Source organism: Apodemus sylvaticus, chromosome 15 (genome assembly GCF_947179515.1).
Source record: "Apodemus sylvaticus chromosome 15, mApoSyl1.1, whole genome shotgun sequence".
Lineage (NCBI taxonomy): Eukaryota > Metazoa > Chordata > Mammalia > Rodentia > Muridae > Apodemus > Apodemus sylvaticus.
The window spans coordinates 64,397,670-64,416,274 of NC_067486.1; the positions used below are offsets into that span (position 1 = coordinate 64,397,670).

At 41.5% G+C, this 18,605-nt stretch overlaps 1 protein-coding gene and 1 non-coding gene across 2 annotated transcripts; one reads left to right on the plus strand and one right to left on the minus strand.

Annotated features, from left to right (window-relative positions):
* The first annotated feature begins 2,039 nt into the window (after window positions 1-2,039).
* LOC127665969 (cystatin-A-like) lies at window positions 2,040-14,797 on the plus strand. The gene is made up of 3 exons (XM_052158601.1): window positions 2,040-2,240; window positions 11,072-11,173; window positions 14,619-14,797. The coding sequence occupies exons 1-3, from the start codon at window positions 2,175-2,177 to the stop codon at window positions 14,742-14,744; spliced, it is 294 nt and encodes a 97-aa protein (XP_052014561.1). The 5' UTR covers window positions 2,040-2,174; the 3' UTR covers window positions 14,745-14,797.
* Window positions 14,798-18,275: 3,478 nt separating this feature from the next.
* On the minus strand, window positions 18,276-18,380 carry LOC127666451 (U6 spliceosomal RNA). Its single transcript, XR_007973644.1, has one exon. It is a non-coding gene; the product is annotated as a U6 spliceosomal RNA (small nuclear RNA).
* Between the last annotated feature and the right edge of the window lie 225 nt (window positions 18,381-18,605).

Here is an 18,605-nt window from a genome sequence, read left to right on the forward strand (position 1 = left end):
TAGGTTTTATGTCTATCTTTAAAGGATCAGGTAGGGTTCTATAATATGCTTTGGGAAAGAATATTTTTTTTCTTAATGGTACTAGGAATGAATGTAGTGCCTTGAGCAACCTTGGCAAGGAGCTCCAACACTGAGCTACATCCCCAACCTTAAAGTGTCATTTACTGGTTCTGAACATCAGCAAAGGAATTTTCAGGAACAAGCCACTTAAAGTTGTCAGATGTAAGCACTGGGCACAGAGGCACATGCTTATAATACCAGAATTTGAGAGGCAGATTCAAGAGAATCATGAGTTCAAAGTCAAGATGGGGTACATGGGGATTTCAAGGAAAGCTTCTGCCTTGTTATAGCAAAGCTCTGTCTCCAATAAAATCACTTATTAGAAGTCTGGTTGACAGCTGGGCGGTGGTGGCGCACTCCTGTAATCCCAGCACTCTTGGAGGCAGAGGCAGGTGGATTTCTGAGTTCAAGGCCAGCCTGGTCTACAGAGTGAGTTCCAGGACAGCCAGGGCTATACAGAGAAACCCTGTCTCAGGAAAAAAAAAAAAAAACAAATCCAAAAAACAAAAAACAAACAAACAAACAAAAAAGAAGTCTGGTTGACAACCATGATCGTTGATCAAATCACCTTGATGGGATATGGCTAGAAAGACCTTGGATACAAAGCTGCATCTCAGTGAAGCACATTTGATATTGGGTCAACTGAGGTAGGAAGACCAATTTTATATATAGGTGACATTATACCATTGTCCTAGACTGAACACAAATGGGAAAATGAGCTGAGAGCCAGCACTTGTCCTTCTCTGCCTTCTCACATAAAACACATGAGACCAGGTGCCTCTTACCTACCGATATTCCTTCCCCACCATGACAAATGTACCCTGGCATCTTGAGCCAAAGTTCCAATTGTTATTGAAGTCATACTCTGTCAGTGATTGAAGGTCAATGTTTATGAGATGACAGAGAGTAGGGAGGAGTCCAGAGTTTACCCAAGGAGCACTGCTTGGGTACATGACAGCAGAGGGGGGCTGTCATCTGTAAAGTTCCATCTTGGCCAACTCATAGGGTACAAAGAAGTTAAATAGGGAAAGCACAGAACAGAAAAGGAACATGCAGTGTGTCTGTATCATGCAGGGCACATAGCTATGTTTCCTTCTTCTCCAAAGCATCAGAACATATCAACAGACAATGGACCCTCAAGCCAAGTTCCCTTTGCTTCTTTTTAGACAGCTATATTTCTTTCTTTAAATCAAACCAGACAGAAATCTACAGCCTGTGTCAGTTGATGTACAGGATTTTCTTTTTAAAAAGTCCAAGAATCTGGTGTTAAATAAAGATTACCAGACACTCTGGGTTCTGTATATCTAACAAAAGGTGATTTAGCAGATATTTTTTAACAGAGTCTCAGCCCCTTGGAAAGAAGGTCTTTGGTTATTTTTAGAAATATGTATTTTACATTTACCTTTATTTCTAGGATTGTCTAAATACAGAACACAAACCATGTCTTCAATCCCAGAACTTGGGGTGGGGGGCAGAGGAAGGCAGATGTCTATGAGTTTTAGGCCAGCCTGGTCTACAGAGTGAGTTCCAGGAGAGACAGGAGATGTTTCACAGAAAAACCTTGTCTCAAAACAACAACAACAACAATAAAACATAAACAAAAACAAAAAAGAGAATTAACAGTAACAGAAGAAATAAAAGAGTTTTATTCTTCATGTTTGGGGAGAAACATTTTAGAAACTGCAAGTAAAAATTCATCATCGACAGTTTTATCTTAATAAACTTGGGTAGATCCTAAGCAACCAGCCTTGACATAATTAACTATTCTCTTTAAAGAAGTCTTCAGGGTTTACCATATTTAAAAGCTCAGGTTATACACATCCTTCCTCTATGACACAACAGGATAACCTTATTGGCACAGAGAATTTAGGGAGGAACCATGCTCACCATACCTGAGTCCTGGGCACGCCTACTTGCTATGTCCACCCCCTTATTTCCTCTAAGGGATGCAGTAAGACTTCCCTGAGGCCACACTCATTTCCCCATTGCCTCAGACACTGGTGATTCTATATTACATAGGAGGAGTTTATGGATGCCTTTAAAATCCTAAGTCTCCCTGCTTGTCAGATCATTTCTTCTCAGCATCCTGCCCAGCAAAGAAGTAACTCACCAAAATGATGCCAGGAGGCTTGACGAAGGCCAGACCTGCTACAGAAAAAATCCAGGAGATTGCTGACAAGGTGAGTCAATGTACTTCAGGAAAAAGTTTGATCTAAAACAAATTTTCAGAATTTGATTCAGAATTTAGCCCTACCTTCTGACTGTGGGAAATCACAGAAACCACAAGTTTTATTCAGACTTTTTGTATATTTCAAAGTGGAACATTAAGCTTTTCTTTTTTTTGTTTGTTTGTTTGTTTTTGTTCTTGTTTTGTTTTTGTTTTTTCGAGACAGGGTTTCTCTGTGTAGCCCTGGCTGTCCTGGAACTCACTTTGTAGACCAGGCTGGCCTCAAACTCAGAAATCTGCCTGCCTCTGGCATGCGCCACCACCACCCAGCAGACATTAAGCCTTTCAGAGAAATTTTAACAACCCAAGAGTAAAATCAGCCAAGTCACACTCTTTACTGCAGCCTCAGTTTCCCCAATAGCTGAAGGTGAATTCATGCTGGATCATCTCTATACCTCACACATCTGATCGCAGGAGCGCTAATTACTGATGGAACTTTTCAGTTGCTCTAGTTGAGGCTGACACATGGAGTCTCCTAAGGTTGTTAAGGATCCCTGAGCTGATTCCAGGATGCAATGCCCACCAAACCATCATAGTCAAAATAGAACTCAATGTTCCTAGCAAGTTAATGCATGTTGCTTAACTGTCATCTATATAAAAAGATGTATCGTGTTAGATGTTTGCAAAATGTTTCCTAGATGTAGGAAAATGCATGCAGATTATGGAGGTAGGTTAGCAATCTGCCACCTTATTTTCTTATATCATGTTGTTTTCCTCTCTGAAGCCAAATCATCCTGTCAGACAAGATCAGTTTGGTTTGTTATTTGTTTATTTGTTTGTTTGTGTGTTTGTTTCCTTGTGTATGTGTTTGTATGTTTAAGACTTGGTCTCACTAGATGGTCTAGCCTATAGGTAACTCAGGCTAGCCTCAAACTCAAGGGACTCCTGTTGCCTCAACTTCTCAAGTGATTGGATTACAGGCATGTGCCACCATGCTAGGCACAAATAGATTTTTTTGTGATTAGAACAGATGGGAGCCTTCATGCTTAGGGCACTGAACATTCTAGAGGGAGTTACGGGCCTCAAATTCAGTGACTAAACAGTTCTCACTCATAGGTTTATTTCAACAAATATCTTGGAGCATTTTATTTTTGAGGCATATTAAATCTTTATACCTTCATTATAAACCTCAAATCAAGTTGGTATTGTCAACCTTAAATGTCCACATGAGTCATCTGTCACTCTAGATAAAATACTCATTTGACTGAAGAGAGCTAGACAGGCCTGCATGTTCACATTTCTTCCAAGGTCTCTGGAAATATGAGTACTCCTACACATGACTTCACTTTCCTGTAGGACCTGATATATTCAGCGTCCTAGAAGACATGGGGGAGATGGGGCCTTAAAATGGAATGCCAAGGTAGGAAACATCCTCCATTTGACCTGTAAGAAGAAAGAGCTAAAAGGACTAACTAAATAACATGCATAAAAATTATTTCAAAAACAAATACACAAATGATTCATAGTTGATTTTTATGTTGACTGAAATAAAAAGATCCCCCCTGAGATGTTCCACAAACCAGGGCTCTAGGGAAATATATTATTTGAAGTAAGTTACAGGGTGGGGGGGGGGGGGTGCTAGAGAGATGGCTCAGTGGTTGATGACTCAGTGGTTAAGAGCACTGACTGCTCTTCCAGAGGTCTTGAGTTCAATTCCCAGCAACCACATGGTGGCTCACAACTATCTATAATGGGATCTGATGCACATTTCTGGTGTGTGTCTGAAGACAGCTAAATTGTACTTATATAAAATAAAATAAATAAATCTTTAAAAAAAACTAAGGTGAAATGAAAAAAGTCTTAAATAAAATACCTTTTAAAAAGTTACAGCAGATTTTAATGATTTTTTAATAGTTGATTATCTGCTTATCTAGAATAACTGTTCTTTTGAAACATGAGTCTGGCTATTTCTCCAAGTGGCCAAATATTCAAGTAATCCTTTTGCCTCTACCTTCCCAAGTACCTGGGACTACAGGAGTGTGCCATCCTGCTGGCTAGGACAATTTTTAACATTATATTCTCATTAGTTATCTGAGGATATCATATATACATAAAATGCATTTTGATCATATATTTTTTTAAGTTAGGAAGCTACTGGAAGGACTTATCTTGCTAAAGACACCATCTGTGGACCACATCTTGAGTAATAAAATTTATTTAGAAGTGTGTTCTTGTGGTTCCAGAGGAGCAGAATGAGACATAGATATTAACAAGGTCACCTCACTCCAGGAAGGAGCTTTGCTGTTTTAAAAGCCTTGATTTCTTTCTCACCTCTCAGTTGATCTTCAAAGACTCCAAGCAGGCAAGGATGCATTCCATCCTGTTTAGAGGATGAAACCAAGACTCAAAATGCTTTAGAGTCACCCAGATAAGAAACTAACCTGTCCTCTCCCATTACACAGCCTCAGCACCCTGGGGAGCTCTGTTGGAATGAGGGGAGGAAATGCAGCAACTTTGCCTTCTCTGTGGAAGCCAGGGCCTCAGGCTTAAATCACCATGGGAGATGCATAGCCAAGAACTATTACATAGGGGCCTTTCCTCAGTTTCTCTTAGGTTTTGAGCATCAGGCTACAAACTGTAGAAACTACATAAAGGGCTAAAATAAATGGCCTCCACCCTCTCGGAGTGAATAGTGTAGAGGAAATCAAGATATTTAGGGAAAATAATAAAATAAAACCTAATTAAGCACTGTGTGATCATCACGGGTTTAAGACCAAATAGGATACTAGGCCCTGCTGCCAACCCCTTTACTGTCAGGTGAACAGGTACAGGATGGTGGCTTGACTTCCAGATGTCACTCATCTGTGCTGTCTTGCAGGAGACAGCCTCAGAGGACAACTCCCACTAAAGTGTTGGGAGGCAGAGAGGCAGGCAGTAAACTGTGTTTTTAGGAAGCATTTTCTCAGTTACAGAAATCATTACCTCTCCAGAGAACAGCGCCATGGGTCAGATACTACAGAAAGCCCTTGTTAAGTCAGGAAATTCTATCTACTCCTCAAAGATTATGGTCAGTTGGGTCCCCACACAGTGGGGCCACAGGGAGTTATTGTATCCCTAGAATGGTCTGAAGGGATCCAGAGAAAATCTCCACTAAGTGTTATTTACTTTGTATTTTTATTCCTTTATATTTTAAGATTTTTTTTTTATTTTCAAAAATCCAGTTAAGTGGTTTTAGAAGAGAAACTGTCGGGTGCAAGCAGACCCCCACTAGGGAGGAGGGAGAAAGTGGAATGGTCTCTACATAAAGAAGGAAAGTACCACAGAGAAGTGGTTCCTTCATGCCCTGGGTATTGAGTATCAAGCCCACAGAGGCAAGTATCAAATCCCAAAGGCTTGAAGATTAGGAGGAAGTAAGAACTTTCAGGGGAGATGAGTATTCTTAATGTCTGCCCTTCAGAAAATATTGATTATGAGGTGGCAAGGTAGCTCAGTGCCTGAACCCACACGATGAAGTTTAAGATTGCTAGGCAGTGGTAGTACAGATCTTTAATCCCAGCACTCAGGAGGCAGAAGCAGGCAGATCTTTGAGTTCAAGACCAGCCTGGTCTACAAATTGAATTCTATTATGACAGCCAATGCTATACAAAGAAAACCTGCCTTGAAAAAATGAGAAGGAAAAAATAAAGTTGATTATTTTTTAGATATTTCCTTTATTTACATTTCAAATGTTATCCCCTTTCCTCATTACCCCTCTGAAAACACCCTATGCCATCCTCCCTTCCCCTGTTACCAACCCCACCCCCTGATACCAACCCCTCCCCCTACTTTCCTAACCTGGCATTCCCCTACACTGGGGCATCGAGCCTTCACAGAACCAATGGCCTCTCCTCTCATTGATGTCTGAAATGGCCATCCTCTGCTACATATGTAGCTAGAGCCATGGGTCCCTCCATGTGTACTCTTTGGTTGGTGGTTTAGTCCCTGTTAGTTCTGGGGGTACTGTTTGATACATATTATTGTTCCTCCTATGGGGTTGCAAACCTCGTCAGCAACTTGGGTCCTTTCTCTAGCTCTTTCATTGGGGACCCTATGATCAGTCTATTGGTTGGCTTTGAGCCATGGGCATTTTAATACCCCTTCTAAGAAGGATCAAAATATCCACACTTGGGTCTTCCTTCTTGAGCTTCATCAGGTCTGTGAATTGTTTCTTGGGTATTCTGTGTTGTATTCCATAGTTGCCTGCAGCTACTACAAACTGGGTTGCTGGAACAGAAGCTGAGGGATAGATGGGGAAGGGGCAAAAAGAACGAGGCCAGGATGATAGTTTACCTGATCGAGGCCCCAACTTTAATTGAGGTCAGACCTTTTAACAGTTTAGGCAAGCTCCTCCTCCTCAGACTCCGGGCTGAGTTCTGGCGGAGTCATCTGGGGATCCTTGGCTCTACTGCTCAGGCAGCTGGGTGGGTCACCTGCTTAATTCAAGAATTTGTAGACCTGGAGGAACAATGAACTTAACCTTCACTCTGAGCTTCTCCACCCTAGGATAAAAATTCCTCCTGTAACCTACTTCCCTATTATGCCCTAACTTCAGATTCTGCCCGAAGCCAGGAATTGTCCTTGGCCAATGTCAAGTTCCTACCATGTGGCATGACACTCCAATATGGCTCTGTACAATTCTGAGCTTGGGCTAATATCCACTTATCAGTGAGTGCATACCATGTGTGTTCCTTTGTGATTGGGTTACCTCACTCAGGATGATTTTTTTTTTTTAGACAACAATGAATTGCTAAGCAGGAAAGGAGGATATCAAATGGTCTCTGCCCTCAGGAAAATTTACAAAATAAACTGGCAAGTAAGATTGTCATAAAATAAAATAAAGAGTCCAACCAACTGCCAAAGGAATAGCTGGGTTCAATAACAACTCCAGATTGCAGCTGGCGGATCTTTTATTGTCTATATAAGTAGCCACTGGATGAGAATTCCAAGTATGTTTATCAGAGGGAAAGCAATATCATTTTAAGGATTATTTTTAGAAGCACAGGCTGTGATTGCACATGCAAATCTATGTGCACACTGCACATATTCATCCTCACCTCAGAAACCTGGTCGATGAGCACCACCCCTAGAGAACATGCTAAGTATGAGCTTTGTTGGCCAGGACACCACATAAATACCTCCTGCAGCTGGGCACGCCCTGAGCTTTAGCAAGTCAGGGTTTCCATTGACCTCGTCTACAGATTTGTGTTCCCTTCTCTTCAACCTAAGCTTTCTGGTCAGTCAATTCTGTTGTCCCATCCCCAGAGAACCTGCCTTTCAGCCACACCAAAATCTCAAGGCTCCTACCCTCCAGACTTATCAGAACATACCTAGATCTTTGTAGTCACTCGTCCAGGATGGATGTTTTCCTATACTCCTCCAGTCTGATTCCAGTGATGCTGTGATCCAGGACATTCCAATCTTCAATTAGAGATCGAATTAGAGATAGAGATTCCAATCTTCACTCCCTCTGTGTTCCCTCCTTCTCCACTTCTGCTCCAGGGAGTCACAGAATCACAGAAAGCTCATCCTTCCAGTATGGTACAAGAATCTCCATGTCCCAGCAGGACCCTGGGGACAGCACAGCATCCCTTTAGTTCTATTTGCTGTTGTTTTTCTAGAGGTCTATACCCTCTGCCGCTGCCTCTCACCCCACCTGTCTCCCCAGTGGGTTTCTCAGTTCTTACCCTGCTTAGAAAATTCCTGGCATCTGGCAAGGGAACACCCTAGCTTATCATATTGCTTCAGGTCTAACTACTTCCTTGAGTCCTGTGCACTCATAGTCTAGTGATTTCATTTTCTTGTTTCCTGCATGATCTTCTTCATATTTTCTTCTAAGCATATTGATTGATGTCCATTAGACATGTCCCTCCAGCCTTACCATACTTCCATACTGTCTCTGAATTCTCTTTTCTTGTTGGAAATTGCCTTAAATAATGTCTATCTACCTTGCGACCAGCATCTTCTATCCATTCTGCTCTAAAGAGTGGTTACAGGTTGGGAAAATGCATTGGTGTGGATGCTTCCATGGCTCGATTCTTCAGATTCTAGAAAACTAACAACTCGGTGAGATTCACAGCAATTGGGAAAGCTGGAACAACTCTGGAGTAAATGAATTTACCAGGTGCCCCTGGCAAGGACAGCAGCAACTGGGTACAACACAACAGTCTTGTCTGTCACACCAGACTCCACAAATACCTTCTGGTACCTCCCGGTACCCTTCCTGGTGGTTCACTCAGTGCCAAACCACTTTCTGATTCTTAAATTATCACTAACAATCTCCCCACTCACCTCTTCCCCTACTTCCCAACTGCCCAGCATCACCCAGAATTCTCCATTAAAGGACACAAATGTGTCTTACTACAAAGGAGAGTGAGGCTGCATCTTCCACAATGGGCCAGACATTGATTGGGCAGGTATAAGGTATCCTTTTAAGGATACAAACCAAAGCATTTGAAATCAGTTCTCCCCTGGAAATTTCTGGACATTGAACTACATACACAAGTACGATGAAGAAATTGCAATTTGGATCCATTAATAGGAGAGATGGAAATCAGCACTTACAATGTAGCCTTAAAAAAATGACTGAGGCTAAAGAGATGGTTTAGCAGTTAGGGATGCGTGCACACTGCTCTTGCAGAGGACCCAAATTCAGTTCCCAGGGACTGAACGGACAGCTCAAAACTGCCTGCAACTCTAGCTGTAGGAGATCTGACATGGACTCCATGGGTAGCTATACTCACATGTACACATACCCACACACAGGCGCATAATTAACATGAAAAATAAAAATTCAAAAATAACCAAGACTAAAAACAAGGTGGATTATAGCTCAGAAACTTGTTATCAAACAAAGGTTTTAAAATTGCTCTGACAAATGATCAATAATTTTTAACCTTAACCTCAAGTTCCTTACTTGCAAAATGAGGCTCAATAAATCAGTTTGGGGATTAATGTAGAGATTAGGCCTTTCTAGTTCAGTAGGTACCCAGTGCTGGCTTCCTTCCTTTGGCCACTCAAAAGCATCAGGACACAGAGAGCCTAAAATATACCCCTCTTCCCACTCAACTTCTCTCTGGACAGCTGTCTGTCGCTCCTCTCCTGCACGCTGCCTCTTGCCAGTCCATTCTTTTCCCCCTCACTTCCTGCCCTCTTTCCCTGACTTAAACATTCCTTTTCCATTTCAACAAAGCAACTGTTGCCACTTCGCCTATTCTGAAGACTTTGGGGGCAAATGAATGGTGCCTGTTGGAACTTAACTGACTCTGAGAACTCAATCTGCCGAGGCATTTGAAAATAGTTCCAACAGTCAACTGAGGCACCAACAAAGAAGGATTGAAAACATCTCCCTGCTGAAGGGAAGAAGGATTGAAAACATCTCCCCACTGAGGGGAGAGATTCGGAGAGTCTTAAGAGAACTCTGGTTACTCTGGGGGCCTGACTGAAGCTAGAAGCACCCAAATGCCTCATCAGAGAGCATTGCACCAACTTCTCAGTGGAGAGGATATATTGAACAACGAGTTGGTTTTCCTCCCAGGAGTAGGAAAAGATTGTGGGGAACATACCCATGAGAAAGGTAACAGGAAATTAGTAGACACTACCTGAAGGGTGTGAATGGAGGTAAAAAAAAAAAAAAAAAAAAGATGAAAACTGAGAGACGTCTAGATCGAGGCTAAATCATGGAGGGCACGTCCAAGCTCACACAGGAGATTCAGACAGCAGGTCTAGCACAACTGGATTAGATTGCTAATGGCTGGCAATGGCAACACCAGAAATTTTGAGGGCTTAGACAAGAGAGCAAGGGACCTGATGGTTCTGTATGACCAACAGCTAGACCCCAACCCCGCTCTTTACCCTCAACATCCTCCATCCTGAGGTGTGAGCTATTGACCCTCCTCAGTCCTGGTGGAAACCTGGAGCTTAGCTATTAGGAGAAATTGAGCCCTTGTGATCACAACAGATCGTAGCATATAGGGTCTAGCTGAGCACCAGAAGAAAGGGTGGATACATAATATTCAGTAAATGTTTACACACTGAACGTGAGACTAAATCCTTTCAGCAATGCGAGCATCTAAGCTTTCAACCCCTGCCATAGGTGCATTGTGTGTGCGTGCGTGTGTGTGTGTGTGTGTGTGTGTGTGTGTGTGTGTCTGTGTGTGTCTGTGTGTCTGTGCGTGTCTGTGTGTGTCTGTGTGTGTCTGTGTGTGTCTGTGTGTGTGTGTGTCTGTGTGTCTGTGTGTGTGTGTGTGTGTGTCTGTGTGTCTGTGTGTCTGTGTGTGTCTGTGTGTGTAGATCCTAGGACAACTTGCAAGAATGCATTCTCTCCTTCCACCATGTGGGTCCCAGAGATGGAATACAGATTGTCACACTTTCTTAGTGGCAAGCGACTTTACCCACTTAGCTATTGGGCTGGCCCTAAACTGTGACTATTGTATAATACTACAGTATACTGATATTAATTCAGCCTCATGAAATATAATTTGAGTTTTAACCTGTGTGAAGGTTTTTCTATTGGAAAAAAAGATTACATGGCTTTTAGTTTAGTTTTTTGTTTTGATTTTTCATACAGGATCTTAATTTTTAATCCCAAGTAGCCTGAAATCTTCTATATAACCCATGCTGCTCTTGTATGACATTCTCCTGCCTCAGTCTTCCAGGTTCTGGGACTAGAGGTTGGAGGCTGGAGCTGGCAGCCCAGGCACATCAGCATCTCTGAGCACTCCCAGTAGGATGAGGTTCTCAGATTTGTGACTCAGGTAAACTGAGTCAATACAGCCCTAACATCATCTTGTTCTTTCTCCTCATAAGGTTAGACCACAACTTGAAAAGGAAATCAATGAGAGATATGAAAAATTCGAAGCTGTTGAGTATAAAACCCAAGTCGTCGCCGGAGTCAATTTCTTCATTAAGGTCAGACATCAGCCTCCTTCAGGCTCTGATGTGATTGTCTCCTGTTGAACCAACCCTACCTTCATTTCTACCACTGGTCCTTAATAAAGACGTTTGCAAGTAGAAGACCCCAAAATCCATCCGATGACAGGATATTTACCTTCTTTTTTTTTCTCTTGAATACAGAAAGCTTTCTTACATTGTTCTTAATTTCTAGAACCCTGGAGAAAAAAGATGGGGTAACAGCTGAAACACTGGTTTGTGGCCATGGCTGTTAATTCTGTTAGGTGGATGTGGAGACTAACATTTTAGGGTATGGGAATTAGCCAGCGTCTTAGAGCGTTTTCCACCTCATAACTTCCTAATTTTGTATGTTCAAATTAAATGCACCTAAAAAGGACTTCAATCATTAGCTGAAAGAATAATTCAACCCAATTTCATCCTTTGAATGAGTAGTTATTAATATCATTTAAATAAGCCAGGTGGTGGTGGCGCAAGCCTTTAATCCCAGCACTTGGGAGGCAGAGGAAGGCGGATTTCTGAGTTTGAGGCCAGCCTGGTCTACAGAGTGAGTTCCAGGACAGCCAGTCTACACAGAGAAACCCTGTCTCAAAATAAATAAATAAATAAAAATATATATATATGTATATATATATGTATATATACATATACATACATATATATATATATTAAATAATCCTTTTTTAAATGTTTGTATGCATATGAGAGCTCTATCTACATGTATGCCTGCATGTCAGAAGAGAGCATCAGTTTCCATTATAAATAGCTGTATGCCAGCATGTGGTTGCTGAGAATTGAACTCAGGACCTCTGGAAGAGCAGTCAGTAGTACTCTTAACTGATGATCCATCTTTCCAGCCCCCAGATAATTCGTTTTACAATTCAAGCAGGTCCAAGTGATGGTACTACAGCTACAGTGTAAAAACATAATCTTTTATAAAATACATTTTAGGAGCTGGAGAAATGACTCAACTGTTAAGAGTGAACACGGCTTTTGCAGAAGCCCCAATGTCCCGCACCTACATCAGGTGGCTCACAACCACTTGTAACTCCAGCTGTAAGAGATCTGATACATCTGGTCTCTGAGGGCACCTGCTTCTATGTGTGCATAGCCATGCACAGACACCCAAAACACAATTTTTTTTCATCTAAAACAAATTTTATATCAAAAATTAAATTAAGTGGTTTCCTGATTAAGTTTTAATGGAAAAAATATTTTGACATTCTTGTGAACCAGTGTCAAGGGAACCAATTCAAAAACTCGACCATGGATAATAAATAGAGCTGTATTTATCTTTTTGTATTAAACAATGTCAATCCTGATTCCAAAGGTAACAGTCAAGTGCCTTTACCTCTACTGCTTTGTCATTGGACCAAGGCACAATGGCATTTGTTTCTTTAAAAAAAAAATAGTACTTAAGCTATATGTTTTTTTTATTCGATATATTTTTTATTTACATTTCAAATGATTTCCCCTTTTCTAGCCCCCCACTCCCCGAAAGTCCCATAAGCCCCCTTCTCTCCCCCTGTCCTCCCACCCACCCCTTCCCACTTCCCCGTTCTGTTTTTGCCCTATACTGCTTCACTGAGTCTTTCCAGAACAAGGGGCCACTCCTCCGTTCTTCTTGGACATCATTTGATGTATGGATTATGTTTTTGGTATTCCAGTTTTCTAGGTTAATATCCACTTATTAGTGAGTGCATACCATGATTCATCTTTTGAGTCTGGGTTACCTCACTTAGTATGATGTTCTCCAGCTCTATCCATTTGCCTAAGAATTTCATGAATTTATTTTTCTAATGGCTGAATAGTACTCCATTGTGTAGATATACCACATTTTTTGCATCCACTCTTCTGTTGAGGGATACCTGGGTTCTTTCCAGCTTCTGGCTATTATAAATAGGGCTGCTATGAACATAGTGGAGCATGTATCCTTATTACATGCTGGGGAATCTTCTGGGTATATGCCCAGGAGTGGTATAGCAGGATCTTCTGGAAGTGAGGTGCCCAGTTTTCAGAGGAACCGCCAGACTGATTTCCAGAGTGGTTGTACCAATTTGCAACCCCACCAAGCTATATGTTTTTAATGTGTTTAGTTTGTTTGGCTTTTTTTAATGACATGATCTGAACTAGCCAGCTCAACATGAGTCACTCTCAATGCTGGGTTGTATATGAGGACTGGACCAGCTCAGTTCAATCAAATTTGAGTTCCTGGTATGGTCCATGCCTGAAGAAGCATGTGAGCTAACCCCAGCTGAGTCCTCAGAAGGGATTGCTTCCTTCCATGATCTTTCTTCACATCTGAGGAAAAAATGATTGTATCCAAAGACAGGAAATTTTCCACCAAAACTGGGATTATTTTGATAACTTTGATTATCTAAATATGAACATTTCATATTAACTCCCTCACATATTTCATTAATAAAAAATTCATCAGAAAATGATCTTGGCAATTTTTTTCCCTTGACCACCCCATTTCAATGTGGTTTCTTGCTCCCCAGGCTGAGCCCCACCCCCACACCCCTGACTCTTTCCCTCTGTCTGTCCTGAATCCCCACTGAGAGAGTAGTAGAGGACCACAGGCTTCACTGTTAAGTCGTCCCGGGACTAACCCTAACCTATTATTGTTCTGCTTGTTCAATCTGTTCACACTTGTTCCAAATGGATGTGATTTCAAGATCTCCTCCCCTAAGCCTAATAATCCTCTATTCTGAACTGTGAGGATAATAACCCAAGGTAGGCTTGGGATGTGCCAGGTACTGTTTTATAAGCAAGCCACACCCTTCTTTACCTAATCCTCACAAAAATCCATAAAACAAAGCTAAGCCACCTTTTCTCTCAACTTAGAAGTCAGAAAACAGAATCACCAAAAATATAGGCTGCCCTCTGCCCTTCTCCAAGCATCGTGAATATAAAATGTAACTCTGGAATGTAATCTGTGCCAAGATTTTAATGAAAAGTCCAGATGGAGAAATGGGTTGGTGGGTAGGAGCGCTGGCTGTACTTGCAGAGGACCTGGGTGTGGGTCTCAGCACACACATGGCAGCTCACAGCTCTCTCTGACTCCAGTTTGGGGGATCTGACACTCTCTTCTGAGGTCTTCAGGCTTTGCATGCATTGGATGAACTTAAATACAAATAAATTGAATAAAATCTTTTTCTAAAAGGTATTAAAAATACATCTTAGAAATATGTTTCCTGCCACACTGTTACCTGTTCTTTTTCCTAACATACAGTTTGATGGAAGTTCAGTTCATGGATCCTGGCCTGGGCCAGAAATGTTGTTTCAGGAGATCTTAGCACATTAAGTCTTAACCAGAAAGAAAATCTGTCACAGAATGGAGATCCATGTGAATAATTTCTCTTTCTTTCTCTCTCTCTTTCTTTCTTCCTCTCTTCCTTCCTTTCTTTCTTTCCTATTTTCCTTCTTCTTTTATGTCTTTCAGGTAAATGTAGGAAATGGTTCTTTCACCCACATAAAAGTTTTCCAGGGTCTTGGCGGAGAGGATGATTTGGAACTTACTGGTTACCAGACTAACAAAACCGAGGAAGATGAGCTGAACTACTTCTAAGCAGCAAATTCTAAAGTGACCTGATTCCTTTCATTGTAAACAGATGCAGCCATCAATAAAGAAACATTCTTCAAATAACTGTTTTCCTCCCTTGTTACTTAGTATTGTGTTGACTTTTACTTCCTAGACAATTTTTTTTGCTTTTTCCTTTTTTTGTCATTTTTTTCATTAGATATATTCTTTATTTACATTTCAAATGATTTCCCCTTTCCTGGTCCCCTCACCAGGTCCAATAAGCCATCTCCCCTCCCGCTGTTCCCCAATCAACCCTCTCTTGCTTCCCTGTCCTGGTATTCCCCTACACTGCTGCACTGAGCCTTTCCAGAACCAGGGACCTCTTCTCCCTTTGACGTCCAACAAGGCCATCTTCTGTTGCCTATGCGATTGGAGCCATGGGTAACACCATGGATGATATTTTCCAGTTCCAACTATTTGCCTAAGAACTTCATTAATTCATTGTTTTTCATTGCTGAGTAGTATTCCATTGTGTAAATATACCACATTTTCTGTATCCATTCTTCCATTGAGGGACATCTGGGTTCTTTCCAGTTTCTGGCTATTATAAATAAGGCTGCTATGAACATAGTGGAGCACGTGTTGTTATTGCATGCCGTGGAATCCTCTGGGTATATGCCCAGGAGTGATATAGCCAGGTCCTCTGGAAGTGTCATGCCCAGTTTTCTGAGGAACCACCAGACTGATTTCCAGAGTGCTTATACCAACTTGCAACTCCATCAGCAGTGGAGGAGTGTTCCTCTTTCTCCACATCCTCACCAACACCTACTGTCTCCTGAGTTTTTAATCTTAGCCATTCTGACTGGTGTAAGGTGAAATTTCAGGGTTGTTTTGATTTGCATTTCCCTAATGACTAGTGATGCTGAACATTTTTTAAGGTGCTTCTCAGCCATTCGAAGTTCTTCAGGTGAAAATTCTTTGTTTAGCTCTGTACCCCATTTTTAATAGGGTTATTTGGCTCTCTGGAGTCTAACTCCTGGAGTTCTTTGTATATATTGGATATTAGCCCTCTGTCAGATGTAGGGTTGGTGAAGATCTTTTCCCAGTTTGTGGGTTGCCATTTTGTCCTTTTGATGGTGTCCTTTGCCTTACAGAAGCTTTGTAATTTTATGAGGTCCCATTTGTCAATTCTTGATCTTAGAACATAAGCTATTGGTGTTCTGTTCAGGAACTTTTCCCCTGTGCCCATGTCCTCAAGGGTCTTCCCCAGTTTCTTTTCTATCAGTTTCAGTGTATCTGGTTTTATGTGGAGGTCCTTAATCCACTTGGAATTGAGCTTAGTACAAGGAGATAAGGATGGGTCAATTTGTATTCTTCTGCGTGCTAGCCACCAGTTAAATCAGCACCATTTGTTGAAAAGGCTATTTTTTTCTTAGCTCCTTTGTCGAAGATCAAGCGACCATAGGTGTGTGGGTTCATTTCCAGGTCTTCAACTCAATTCCATTGATCTACCTGTCTGTCACTGTACCAATACCATACAGTTTTTAACACTATTACTCTGTAGTACTGCTTGAGGTCCAGGATACTGATTCCCCCAGAAGTTCTTTTACTGTTGAGAACAGTTTTAGCTATTCTGGATTATTCCAGATGAATTTGAGAATTGCTCTTTCTAACTCTGAAGAAGTGAGTTGGGATTTTTGATGGGGACTGCATTGAATCTGTGTCTTGCTTGCAAGATGACCATTTTAACTATATTAATCCTGCCAATCCATGAGCATGGGAGATCTTTCCATCTTCTGAGGTCTTTTTTGATTTCTTTCTTCAGAGACTTAAAGTTCTTGTCATACAGATCTTTCACTTGTATGGTTAGAGTCACACCAAGATACTTTATATTGTTTATGACTATTGTGAAGAGTGTCATTTCTCTAATTTCTTTCTCAGCCTGTTTATCCTTTGAGTATAGGAAGGCTACTGACTTATTTGAGTTAATTTTATATTGGGCCACTTTGCTGAAGTTGTTTATCAGCTGTAGGAGTTCTCTGGTGTAGTTTTTTGGATTGCTTAAGTATACTATCATATCATCTACAAATAGTGATATTTTAACTTCTTCATTTCCAATTTGTATCCCTTTGACCACCTTTTGTTGTCCAATTGCTCTAACTAGAACTTCAAGTACTATATTGAATAGATATGGAGAGAAAGGGCAGCCTTGTCTAGTCCCTGATTATAGTGGAATTGCTTCAAATTTCTCTCCATTTAGTTTTATGTTGGCTACTGGTTTGCTGTATATTGCTTTTACTATGTTTAGGTATAGGCCTTGAATTCCTGTTCTTTCCAAGACTTTCAACATGAAAGGATCCTGAATTTTGTCAAATGCTTTTTTAGCATCTAATGAAATGACCATGTGGTCTTTTCTTTGAGTTTGTATATGTAGTGGAATTCATTGATGGATTTCTTTAGGCTTCTTGTAGGTTCATGGGCATCTCTTTAGGCCAGGGAAGTTTTTTCTATAATTTTGTTGAAGACCCTTTAAGTTGGAAATCTTCACTCTCTTTTATACCTATAATCCTTAGGTTTGATCTTCTCATTTTGTCCTGGATTTCCTGGATGTTTTGGGTCAGGAGCTTTTTGCAGTTTGCATATTCTTTGACTGTTGTGTTAATGCTTTCTATGGTATCTTCTGCATCTGAGATTCTCCTCTAACTCTTTATTCTGTTGTTGATGCGTGCCTCCATGACTCCTGACTTCTTTCCTAGGTTTTCTATGTCCAGAGTTATTTCCCTTTGTGATTTCTTTATTGTTTCTACCTCCATCTTTAGATCCTGGATGGTTTTGTTTAATTCTTTCACCTGTTTTGTTGTGTTTTCATGTAGTTCTTTAAGGGTTTCTCCCTGTTTACTTGTGTTCTCCTGTAATTCTTTAAGGGAGTTATTTATGTCCTCTTTAAGCCCTCTATCAGCAACATAAGCTATGATTTTAAATCCAAATCTTGCTTTTCTGGTGTGTTGGAGTATCCAGGATTTGCTGTTGTAGGAGAATTGGGTTCAGATGGTGCCATGTTGCCTTGATTTCTGTTAGCAACGTTCCTACGTTTGCCTTTTGCCATCCGGTTATCTCTGGTGTTAGTTGGTCCTGTTGTCTCTGGCTGGTGCTTGTCCCTCCTATGTGCCTGCAAGCCTGCCTCAGCACCCCTGTGTGACCTGCTCTCCCCTGGCACAGAGTGCTGTGGCACTGCTCAGCTCCTGGGTGCAGGTGAGGCCCTGGTGGACTGTGTCCCAGTGATCTTACACTCGGGTGTTCCCTGCATTCCTCGCTGCAACCTCATCTGCTCAGTCACAGCAGCAAAAATGGCAGCCTCATCTCTAAACATGGAAATGCCTGTAAGAGTGGGACTTCCTGCAGGGCAGATGTCCCCTGGCAGGATAGGTGCACAGACAGCTATGGTGCTGCCCAGCTCCTGGGTGCAGGTCAGGCCCTGGCAGACAGAGTCCCAACTGATCTTACACTCGGGTTCCTGGCTGCATTCCTGGCTGTACCAGCCCACTCAGTCACAGGAGTGAAGATCAAAAATTATTTTTAAATGTGGGATGTTTCTTGAATTTGTGTGTCCTCCTTGGGCAAGGACCATGATAATCTCTATATTATTCCCATTTTTGATATACGTGCTGCCAAAGAGAGCACAGTGTTCTTGGGTCAGAGTAGAAACTTCACAATGAATGATTCCAACTGGAAACCTTATAAAAACTAGAGCTCAGTTGCAATTGCATAAAGGATCTTACCACCCCATCCTCACTGCAGGTATACTGGTGTCTGTCAGGGAAGCACACTCCTTGATCCCTTTGGTTGCCCAGAACCCAACATGTCAACTCTGCCTTCATAATTGAAAATTACATTTATACTTTACAA

Bases quoted from the DNA above. Each gene is read 5' to 3' on its own strand.
- LOC127665969 (XM_052158601.1), top strand. From the start codon at position 2,175: ATGATGCCAGGAGGCTTGACGAAGGCCAGACCTGCTACAGAAAAAATC. The intron at 2,241-11,071 runs GTGAGTCAATGT...TCTCCTCATAAG, and splicing joins TCCAGGAGATTGCTGACAAG to GTTAGACCACAACTTGAAAA. The intron at 11,174-14,618 runs GTCAGACATCAG...TATGTCTTTCAG, and splicing joins GAGTCAATTTCTTCATTAAG to GTAAATGTAGGAAATGGTTC.